This window comes from Equus quagga, chromosome 12 (assembly GCF_021613505.1).
Source record: "Equus quagga isolate Etosha38 chromosome 12, UCLA_HA_Equagga_1.0, whole genome shotgun sequence".
Classification (NCBI taxonomy): domain Eukaryota; kingdom Metazoa; phylum Chordata; class Mammalia; order Perissodactyla; family Equidae; genus Equus; species Equus quagga.
Window position 1 is genome coordinate 55821483 of NC_060278.1, and position 12554 is coordinate 55834036.

At 36.9% G+C, this 12554-nt stretch overlaps 1 protein-coding gene across 1 annotated transcript; it reads left to right on the forward strand.

Moving 5' to 3' along the window:
- Window positions 1–7993: 7993 nt before the first annotated feature.
- Window positions 7994–10551, forward strand: LOC124249143 (PX domain-containing protein kinase-like protein). The gene is given in 3 exon segments (XM_046679994.1): window positions 7994–8133; window positions 8241–9496; window positions 9499–10551. Coding segments are annotated over 3 exon segments (1734 nt in total). The 5' UTR covers window positions 7994–8032; the 3' UTR covers window positions 9876–10551.
- Window positions 10552–12554: the final 2003 nt, after the last annotated feature.

Sequence of the window (12554 nt, forward strand, 5' to 3'; positions counted from 1 at the left end):
AAAACTTTTAGAAAAATGAGTTACATTATATTATTTAATGAGGATTATTTACAAACATTATTTTTAAAGAAAACTTTCAAAGTACTATTATAATTTAATATTCTGTTATTTGTGTTTGCATATCTGATTACAATACTTTGCAAAACTTTCTCTTGGGGACTTTGTGGAAACAGATAGAAATGGGAGAAATAAGCTTTTAAAACCCTCAGGTGATTTTTTGCGGGGTCAAGAGCACAACAAAGTAACTAATTATTGAAGATGTAAGAAAATATAATAATACCATAAAAATCAGTGCATTGCTGGAAAGCATACTTTTCGACAAAAACTGAGTTTCATAAGGTCAGCTAAAATATACTATGGTTTTCTGTGGTCATGAATGTTATGCTGCTGGTGGTTTTAATAAGGTTAAAATCATAATTTTAATGAAGATAATTTACATATTGTGATGGCGATAGAATTCATTTTAATTTGAGGAGAACATATGGGAAAAGATTCATTGTTCTGTCCACATTCTCATTTCTTTTCAGTTCTCGAGTTCAAACGTTGTTTCTCTCATTTTATGTAGGAAATTGAGGGGATTCTGTTCTCTTCATTATGAATACGTTAATGCACTTATCTGCCACAGGATTTTTAAATAAACAGCCCATATCTCACTATTTTTGCATGCAATAGTGCTTGGCACACAATATTTTGGGGGTACTATATGGTACAAATAACCATACGAGTAGTTATCTGTTGGCATTTTTTAATTTCTTTGCTATAAGCTTATAATTGAAGGATTTAACACCAATTATGATCAAAGTGATTACCAATATTAAGTAGTAAAATTTCTAGAAACTGCTTTGAAAAGCAAGTTGAATGCTTATTTAGAAAAGAGAAACAGGATTTCTACACGCATAAAGTGGAGCTGAAAATGGAGGCTAGTGTTTTTCTATGCGCAGATAGAATCTGTGCTGCCCAATATGTAAAGAAATTGAATTTGAAAGGCAAAAACACTGTAAATATATTCTTATATTTTATATCCTTAAGGTTAAGTCATGTTATCAGAAATCTATAAAGTTGTATGGTGCCCAAACGGCGGTTCTGAAGGAAGTTATGAAAATTAGCCTGGTTAAATATTTACAATGTTCACCAGAGAAGGTAGTATATGCTATTTCAAATGAGCGATGCTGACGATAACGTAATAGCAAGTTAATAACAGGTACAGTGTTTGAGGTGGTTTTCACAGAGCTCGTGGTATTACAATTAATCCTTAATGAGTGATTAGAATAACCCATAGGCAGAGTGAAAAGGGAAATATTCTCTATGGTTAGAGTCAAGAGATAAAAATTAAATGCACTCACTATGTATTGAAGGAAATGTGCATACTACTAAGAATAGAGATCAGAATTTTTTAATTTATCCATTCAACGAATATTTATGGTTAATGTGATAAATGCACAATGTATAATCTCTGTGGGTGGTACCTGAATGAACGCTACCTATTCACTGTATTGCATAAAACAGAGGAAGAGGGAAATATTGGAAAAAAGCAAGTATATGATATAAAGCAGGGGTCAGAAAATATGCCCTGTGGGCCAAGTCCAGTTCACCACCTGTTTTTATGGATAAAGTTTTATTGGCACACAGCCACGCTCATTCACTTACACATTGTCTATGGCTGGTTGCATCCTATAATGGCAGAATTGATTGGTTTTGACAAAGACCATATGGCCAACAAAACCTAAAATACTTTTGATCTGATCTATTCCAGAAACAGTTTGCCAACCCTTGGAATAAAATGTAAACAGTTTCGAGCAGATCAAAACATCTGAGCTTCTAAACGGCAGTCCAAAGAATACGATTTCAATGATTGGATAAGTGGATCACTGAAAGCTTTTTGATCAGTGGATGATAGGTTTCCTGTGGCTACTGCAACAAATTACCACCAACTTGGCTTAAAGCAACAGAAATTTATTTTCTCATAGTTCTGGAGGCTGGAAGTCCAAAATCAGCATCGCTGGGCCCAAATCAAGGTTTTGGCAAGCTGCACTCTCTTCAGAGGCTGTGGAGGGAATCCTTGCCTCTTCTGGCTTTTGGTAGCTGCCAGCATTCCTTGGACTGGACCACATCACTCTAATCCCCAAGGCCAGCATCTTCAAATGTCTTTCTGTTTCATCTTCATATCACCTTCTTCAAAGTACGCATGTGCATTTGTTTGTGTCAAATCTCTCTCTGCATAAATCATTCTCAAGACAAAGAAAAAAGCGCACTTCAATCACAATGAGAGAAATGCTAAATTAAAGATGCAATTTTTACCTCATTGTATTGACAAATTTCGGTAACTCACTTTTTTGCTGAGTTATTTTCACATGTTGGTAGGAGTGAAATCAAAAATTCATTGGGAGGTCTTAAGAAGTCTTATCGAAACTATAGTTTTTTTCATTTTAAAAGGAAAAAATGACAACTATTCAGATTACTTATTGATGAAAGAACAAAGTCTTTGCTCCTAATTAAACTTGAAGAAGTTATGCGTTATTATCACTTAATACTTCAGTGAGAAAAAGTGTCAAAAAGAAATGAAGTGAGAGAAATAAGGGGTGAAGATGAGAATTTGCTCTTTAAACATGGCTGGCAGCCTCCGCCCTTTAATACCATCACAGTACATTATAATCCGCAGGGCTGTTAATTAATCTGAACATTTTACACTAGCCTTTTAAACTGAGCATTTTAAAAACACATTCTGGTGACTTCAGTTTCAGACATGGCACTAAAATATTTGAGCTTTCTATTTAGCATTAGAGCAATGTAATAAACTAAGGTACTTGGAAAATTCATTCTATACATATTTTTCCTGGAAGCCAATAAATGGAAGAAAGGATAAAAAATCTAGGGGTTATAGCTTTTGAAAGAAATTCAGAGATATTCCTTTGAAAGAGCATCTCCAGGGATATTTTTGTTTGCAACACCATTAAGTATTCCACTGAAATTATGTGGGAAATTTAGCAGAATGTCAAATGACAGAAGCCTGGAAGTGTATTAAGAATATTTCATGAATTTACTGAATGCAGTTGTTAGGAATTATAAATTCAACTATAAATGTTATCAGTAAAATTGAAAAGAGAAAACAATGATAAAAGATGAGTAATAAGCATCGTTTAGTGAAAAAATATAACTATGAAATGAGCATGCCACATGATCAAATGATGACATATAAGAGCACATTGCATTGAGAAATATCTGTGTGGAGGAGCTAATTTTCCCCATCTTTTTCATTATTTTATAATCCCTCACGTTCTTTGCATTCGCCTTTCTTATTGACATCTCTAGTGTAGTCTCTGCAATCATATATCTTTTGAACTACAAGGAAAAAAAAGCAACTTCATAATACAGCTAATCACCTGGCTCCTTTCACCCTAGTTCCAAAGAGCTAATTGAGTGTGACATCCTTTTTCTGCTTGGAAGAAACTGCCTGCTATCAGCATGATTTCACTCCTTATAAAATTGTCATTGTGGTTTTGCCTGTATCTTTCAGGAAAGATGCTCTATCTTAAAGGATGTCAGGCCAGAAAATTATCTTTGTAATACATTCAAAGATTTGTGGCCTCTCTTTGAATGTGTGAGGCCTGGTATAATTATGTTAAACCATAGTTCCTTAAGAAAGACTATATACTACTTTGGGAGTTCACAATAGTGCATGTAAATATTCCTTACAGTAGAGCAATGATTCTCGAAATACATTTCCTCAACCAGAAACATCAGCATCAGCATCTCCAGGGAGTTTGTTAGAAATATAAATGATCGGGCCACATCCCAAACTGGACCAGAACTTCTGGGGATGGGACCCAGGAATTTGTATGTAATGAACTCTCCAAGTGATTCTGATTCATGCTCAAGTTTTGAGAAATACATTTTTAAAAAATAGCCTAGGATAGGGGAAAAGACCTGAGCTCTAGAGTGGAAAGTGCCTAATTGTGAAGACTTGCTCTCCTAGGGGAGGTAGTTGCCAATAACTGTTTAGTGTCTTGACCTCTGTGCACCTATTAATAATGTTGAAATTGTCTTCACCGATTACTGACTGTAAGAGCTCAATACATTGGTTCTAATTTTTATCCTCTGAAATAAAATGATAATTCTAGCCTTTGATGGTTATTTAATAAGGGCTTAATATATTCTAGTTATTGTTACATTTTGTTTTTCATATTACTGATCTTATACCTCCCCCTAGGCAAAATGCTTATCTTCTGTCAGTCTCTCATACAAAAAACAAAAAAAAAAAAAGAGGAAAATAATGCCAGCCTTATAAGAACTCTTATACAAATCAAATGTAAAAATGCATATTGTAGCATTTAAGACTATAGTCCAGGGTGTATGGTAAGTAAGCAATCAGAGTGTCTTCCTATTTGTTTGAAATTATAATCTTTTGCTTTTATCTTTAGAATGCTGTCATTGCTAAACATTACTTTCAGCACCTTCTTCACTTTCTCTCTTGCTTAAAGTCAATTTCTACTGGACATTCTCCACTTGGCTGTATAATGGGTCTTTCAAAATGAATACGCCCCAAGCTGAGCTCCTGATTTGCACATTTCTCCTCCACCAGCCAAAACTGCTCTTCTCCCAACCTACATTATGTTAGAAAATGGCAATTTTTTCTACTTGCCCAGGCCAAAACTTTGAGTCATCCTTGATTCTTCTCTTTCTCTTCATCACAGATTTCCTTTGTGATCTTTGAAAATTTTTCTTTTCTCTATCTTCAAAAATATATCCAGGAGCTGAGCACGCCTCGCTCCCTCCACTGCTTCAGCTCTGACCTGGGTCAGCATCCTCCCTTGCCTGTTCCTTCAACAGTCACCTAACTCATGTCCACCTTTAGGCCCCTGTCCCACCTTTGATCATTTCCCACCACAGAAGCCAGACTGATCTTCCTAATAAGTAAGCCATATCCTATCTCTTCTCTCCTTAAACATCAACTGCTCCCCATCTCACCCCGAGAAAGAGTCACGGTCTTGCAAATCAGTGCTTCCCAAACTATCTGTGGGGCAAAGGACCGTTTCCCCCCAAGTTTTCATGGACCAGTCCTGTTGCAATGCAGTAAACAAATAGAAATGAATTAATAGGAACATTTTTTTAAAACATGCAAAACTCAAAACAGTGATCATGTGCCCAGATCTCATGGTAATGTCAAATAGCTGTAGAAGTGTTTAAACACTTTCTCTCCATCTCTATATTTATCTTGGCACTAATTCATGGATCGCTTTTTGAACAGCCCTGCAGTAAGTAATCTGTCCACACTCTCTTAATTGTTTGGCCTCGTCTCCGATAACTCTCCCCCTTGCTCCATCTGCTAACTATGCGGCTTGCATCGCCTCCAGGAAGGCAGGCACATTTCGGCTCAAACCTCTGCCTTTGCTGATGTCTGCTTGCAGAGCTCTTCTCCCTGAAATCTATATATAGATCCTCCCTTGCTCTGCTCAAATGTCAATTTCTCTTGAAGCTTTCTTCTGACCACCCACCTACAATTGCACCACCCCATACACTCCTTTTGCCAGCTTTTGTTTCCTTCTTTCTACTTATCATTATTACTGTATCATATTTATACCTAGTTACATTGTTTATTGTCTGTCTTTTCAACCAGATTTTAAGCTACTGGGTCTACAGAGGCTAGAATAGCCGCTGATACATGATAAGGGCTCTATAAATATTCATTGGATGGACTAGAGATTGAGTGAATGTTTGAAGAGCATGTAGAGCCTTAAAGTGCCAAGGAATTTATGGAGGTTATGAGAATCTTCAGTAGAAAACACATTTTAACACGATAAGTATAATGAAAAGAGTGCTTAATAAAGCCAAGCAACATTGATAATTCTATATATTTTCTCAAGTTGCCAATGAATATACTGGTTCTAAATTATTTGAATTAATGCATATTACACTAAGAGAGACTGTTAAAATTCAATAGAAACCCTACAGAAAATGATAACTCAGACAAGTTCTTAGGAGTGAGGCAATTTCTAGTTTTACATGAGGTTAACTGTGTCATTTAAATTTTGTTGGTTCACAAGTTGAATTCCTTTCATAGTTCATCAGGAAATCACAATCCCTTTGTAAAACTGATTTTATGAGCTACTGCAGTATTTTCCAGGAGAAAAATTAAATGAAAAGCAACCAACCCAACAAAACTCTTGAGTCTGCCTATAACAATCTTTTTCCTCTTCAAAACTTCCTACTTGGAAGGACTCAGGTATGTTCTAAAGATTTTTCAAAACATATTCTTAGTCTTCTAAAATTTTATCAACGTCCAAAACATTCATTGGACATGTACAAATGAACTGAGAGTTGAACATTTTCCAATTACCATGATACCTGTATATAAATATTCCTGGGGAATCATTTAATCCAATTTAACCATTTTGAAGAGAAGGAATGTGAATTTCAAAATGGAAATATGGTTAATAAACAGAGAGTCAATGAGAAGATTTCTCTTTACTCCCAATCCAATGTTATTTTTATTATACTATAACAGCACTTATAAAGCTTTTCTAAAACATTACTAAACTAAAAATAAGCTACATCCCTCCAATTCTAATTTAAAAGGTGGTGAAACAATTATCATTGAAAATTATATGTGTATATGTTAAATATTTGATTTCATTTAAAAAAAAATAAGTAACATTCCCTTTGCTGAACATTTGACATAGAGCTAAAGCCTTTGAATATGGATCTGTCCAAGGATAGTGAATTCTTTCTCCCATAAATAACAGATTTCCAATGTGGATTTTGTTCAATGCAGGTGAGAAGTTCAAAACTCTGGTGAAGTAATCTGAAGGGATAATTATTTAGAAATTTATCACCCTCCTCTCTTTTTTATAGCAGCCTCACACTCATCTAGTAAGAAAAAGGATACTTTTAGCAACTCATTTTTTTTGATGTTTCTATAGTTTTCAAGCAAGCATACTTAAAACACATCTCTTCTTTTAAGACTTATATCTGATTTGTTTAAAAAATGTTAATTGTATCACAACAATAAAATGCAACTAACATAAATAAGCTTGGGAACAAATCTAAAATGACCACATGATCAATTTTCAAAGTATGCCAGCATCTCAGGGAGTGACCTATTGGCCGTGAATAATCAGCATACAATGAGTGACCAAAAGGGGCATTTTAGAGTGGCAATACATACTTTTGTTCAACTCTGCAGGTATTTAAATCGATTTTAGTCAGGGCACTTCTACAGTACTGATTAACAGTACTACATTTGTGTTTATCTCAGCCATTAAAGGTAAACATCAATGCGAAGATCCTAGGAGTAGCTGGATGAATCTAGAGGATGCATTTTGTTGGCTGGTTGCTTCCAGGAGGCAGAGCAGACGGCACTGTGGCGGTGACATGAAAGACTATCAACTTTCCAACATGCTCCTTTAGAGCCACCACACCTTCACTAAATACTGACATTTAGTCAATATATTTTATTTTATTTATCCATATGCTACAAAAACAGCTTATTTTCAATCATTTGAATCACTCATTTTGGTATTTACAAATTAAATAAACATAGATACACCAATTTATATATGTATAAAAACTGAAAAATCAGTTTATTTTTTCCCAGGGAATCATTCACTATACTTCGGGAGTGTAAAATGGCAAATGGAAGTTTTTGTGTGTCCGTTTCTTCCTCTTCCATGGTAGACGCTAATGAACACTGAAGAAATATCGATAGGAGGGCAGAAGTAAGGAGGGATGGTGACGGGCTTAGAAGAAGGGGACATTAATGGTCATATTCTCTCCTTAATATTTCTTAATTAAATTTCTGTATTATATTTACATGTGTGTACATATATATGTATGTGTTTGTGTGTAAATGCGCGTATCTGAAGAATTATGGCATTTAAATACATGGTACTTTATTTTATTTTATGTTACTTAAAGTGAATACTCCCTTGAAATAATTAAATGACTCTGCTATGTTAATATTTACTCTTATTAAGAAGGGGTACATAGTCTTGCGGCTGCCCCCGGTCCCGAGGCGGCGGCGGATAGGCGTCCCGGGATGGCCTTCATGGAGAAGCCGGCGGCCGGAAAGGTGCTGCTGGACGACACGGTGCCGCTGACAGCAGCCATCGAGGCGAGCCAAAGCCTGCAGTCCCACACGGATCTCATCGGAGGGACAGATTCTCCATAAACGCTCATACCTGTGTGTAGATGACCTCTCGGAACCTCGCTGACTTGAAGCTTTGCTCTTGGGCTGTGGATCTTAGGGAGTATATCATTCGGGTTCAAAGAGGAATTTCTGTAGAAAACAGCTGGCAGATCATTAGGAGATACAGTGACTTTGATTTGCTGAACAACAGCTTGCAGATTGCAGGCTTGAGTCTACCTCTTCCTCCCAAAAAATTGATTGGTAACATGGATCGTGAATTCATAGCTGAGAGGCAGAAGGGTCTTCAGAACTATCTCAACGTCATCACCACAAACCACATCCTGTCTAATTGTGAGCTGGTTAAGAAGTTTTTAGATCCAAACAACTATTCTGCAAACTACACTGAGATTGCCTTACAACACGTTTCCATGTTCTTCAGATCAGAACCAAAGTGGGAAGTGGTAGAACCATTGAAAGACATAGGTTGGAGGATAAGGAAGAAATATTTCTTGATGAAGATTAAAAACCAGCCAAAGGAACGGCTAGTGTTAAGCTGGGCTGACCTTGGCCCCGACAAGTATCTGTCAGATAAAGATTTTCAGTGTCTAATCAAACTTCTGCCTTCCTGTTCGCATCCTTACATCCATCGGGTTACCTTTGCCACAGCTAATGAATCCTCAGCCTTGCTAATTAGGATGTTTAATGAAAAAGGAACTTTGAAGGACCTGATCTACAAGGCAAAACCGAAAGACCCGTTCCTAAAGAAGTACTGCAACCCTAAGAAGATTCAAGGCCTTGAACTCCAGCAGATAAAAACATATGGGCGGCAAATATTAGAGGTACTAAAGTTTCTACATGACAAGGGATTCCCTTATGGGCATCTTCATGCCTCCAATGTGATGCTAGATGGGGACACTTGCCGGCTGCTAGACCTTGAGAACTCCTTATTAGGACTTCCTTCCTTCTACCGATCTTATTTCTCACAATTCAGGAAAATCAATACATTGGAAAGCGTGGACGTCCACTGCTTTGGCCACTTACTGTATGAAATGACTTATGGGCGACCGCCAGACTCGGTGCCTGTGGACTCCTTCCCTCCGGCACCGTCTATGGCTGTGGTGGCCGTCTTGGAGTCTACGCTGTCTTGTGAAGCCTGTAAAAATGGCATGCCCACCGTCTCCCGGCTCTTACAGATGCCATTATTCAGTGATGTTTTACTGACCAATTCTGAAAAGCCACAGTTTAAGATTCCCACAAAGTTAAAAGAGGCATTGAAAATTGCCAAAGAATGTATAGAAAAGAGACTAATTGAAGAACAGAAACAGATCCACCAGCATCGAAGACTGAGAAGAGCTCAGTCTCACCATGGATCTGAAGAGAAAGAAAAAAGAGAAAGATTTTAGCTCGAAAGAAGTCAAAACGATCTGCTGTTGAAAATAGCGAAGAGCATTCAGCAAAATACAGCAACTCCAATAATTCAGGATCCGGGGCCAGCTCACCTCTCACATCTCCATCATCACCAACTCCACCCTCTACAGCAGGGACGTCCGCATTACCTCCACCTCCTCCACCTCCGCCTCCACCACCAGCAGCTCCCTTGCCTCCTGCCAGCACAGAGGTGCCCACACAGCTCCCGCCCCAGGCTGTGAATGGCGTGAGCCGAGGGGCTTTACTCAGCTCCATCCAGAATTTCCAAAAAGGAACTTTGAGGAAAGCCGAAACCTGTGATCACAGTGCTCCTAAGATTGGCTAAAGCGTCGTGTTTACACTGGGAGGAAAAAGTTGTTTTTTTTCCTCCCACCTTAACCCCTAAAGTACCCTGTTCTGGATGAATAATTGCTGAGCCAGTGCAGCCGCATACTATTTTGCAGATGCTCATCTAAGGGGCTTTTCATGAGGGAAATATTCTTCAAGTAGAATAAAGTCAGGCTGGCACTGCTGCCTTAAGAAATATTTTGCTCCTTTATTACCACTTTAAAGGAGTCTTGTTCATCCTCCTATGGGCATCTTTTTGGGGCAGCAGCATATTGGAATCAATATTTCCACCAACTGAAGGAAATGGACAAAAAAACAAAAACAATGACAATGTTCAGTCATAGCAGCTAATGGCCTTTGTGTTGCAACCCCTCCCATCCCATCAGATGGCTCCTAGAATTGCTCCTCTTATAGTTCATTTCTCTATTCTAAAGCATTTTCTGGTTATTTCTTAGATAAGCTCCCATTTCTGCCCCCTTAATTTCATCTTAGACATTAACACTGTAGCCCAAAGCATAGTTATGTCACTGAGTCAGAGAAGCACCTGAGTTCGTTTCCCCCTCAAACAGAATGGGGCAAGTTGGTAACATTCTCTAACAGGAATACTGTGGTTGCAGAGCTCAGGGGTGCTAAAGCAACTACTCCAGACTCAGCCCTTTTCGTCAGAATGTATTGAACAAAAAATGTTAACATCAGAAAAAGCTCTTGCCAATTAGGGGATCTTCTTAATCTTCAGCAATTAAGTCAAGTTTGTGGTTTGTAAGGGGTTATTATTACAACACAAGTAAATTTGGCATCTACAGAAATCAGTTCAGAATTTTGAAAGATTTATCCAGATACATCACCTTTTTAATGTTACTCATTTATTAGAAAGATCCTTTATCCTATGATTTGCTTAAAACCTTAAATAAACTGCACTTTAAAGGATTATAAATAATCCATTTAAAAAGTCAAGTATACACATCAGTGTTGGTTACTATGCAGAGAGAATGTCATTGTGTATAGTTCACATAATCTGTGATAAATGTTCAGCTGTATTTTTTATTAAAATAAACCATGTCAAGAAAAAAAAAAAAAAAAGAAGGGGTACATATTATTTTAACAAGCTTATGGAGTTTCAATTTTAGATTTTAATTCTATTAAGAGTTTTATTACAAAAGGCATGATGATTTCGAAACTTTTTTTTCTCGTATTCAGGAAACATGTTATTTTTCTGGAGAGCTTCACTGTAGTACATATATTATGAATGACAAAACTTTCCAGTTGTACTATCAATACCATAATGGCTATATTTTTCCAAGAAAATAGTTAAAGATGCTATGAGTGATGAAAACTTGAACTCGCCTTGAAAAAATCCATTTCTAGGGCAACCTGAATGCGCAGGATATGACTTTAACAACTAATGATAATCTTCCTTGTGGCGACTAAGGAAAATGGACCATGGTAAAGATTTCTGACTACACCATGTGACAAACTGGCACAAGATATAGCTTCTACAAATAGAATTGCTTTTAGAGAAAGTTCATTGAAAAGATAAATGATCGTTTTTTCCCCCTAAACACCATCATCATTTTCAGAATAGTGTTTTACTCCTTTTGCAAAATTATACCCAATAATTAAACATTAATAGAACAAAACTATCAGTTTTGTAAACTCTCATTTTGCATTCCAGAAGCATTCTCCCCAGTGCTGGAGAGGAGAGTCACAACTCTCAGTGAATGACATATCCTCATCAACATTAGGCCAAAATTATTTTTTGAGAACAAAATAATTTAGTTTTTGTAGGCACTGCTACAGCCAAGAATATTAAAATAATCAATGAGCAGTGTGCTGATTATCGTCCATTTTGTCAAGTCTCCTAATAGACTAACATTTACTCTGTGTTCTTCCATGATAACCCTCTTTTTATGCTTCTTTGATTTCTCTAACTGAAAGTTGAAAAGCTCTGTAGAGTGGTCCTGCAAAATGTGCTATTTACTTGAGAAAATGTTTCCACCAATTGAAAAAGTATATCTGAAACATTGACTCCAAAAATGAGTAAGGTAATGTAAATTCTTTAAAATAATATGTTGGATAACTAACTCCATAACAATTAGTAATAAAAAAGCTATTGTATAAACCGCTTTCATGATTTATGAGAGGCTGGCCAGGTGGTGTAGCAGTTAAGTTTGCACTCTCTGCTTTGGCGGCCAGGGCTTCACCGGTTCAGATCCCGGGTGTGGACCTACACGTTGCTTATTGAGCCATGATGTGGCAGGCATCCCACAAATAAAGTAGAGGAAGATGGGCACAGATGTTAGCTCAAGGACAATCTTCCTCAGCAAAAAAGAGGATTCGTGGCAGATGTTAGCTCAGGGCTAATCTTCCTCAAAAAAAAAAAAAAGAAAGACTCATGGGAAGAAATGTTACTGATTGAACACATTCTAAGAAAATGTAAAATATAAAAATACAGTCTTAAAACCTAATTTAGAAGATGATTCCAAAATGTTTCTTTGAAAATATGTTATGAAATGTGGCCAGAATGTCTTCTAAAGACGGTCACTGTCAGGTTATATGGCTGATATTTTAGGTCTGATTTAAGATTCGTATGCTTTCTTTATTGCTGGATGTCTTAGTCAGTTCGGGCTGTTATAACAGAATATCGTAGACTGGGTGGCCTGAACAACTGAAATTTATT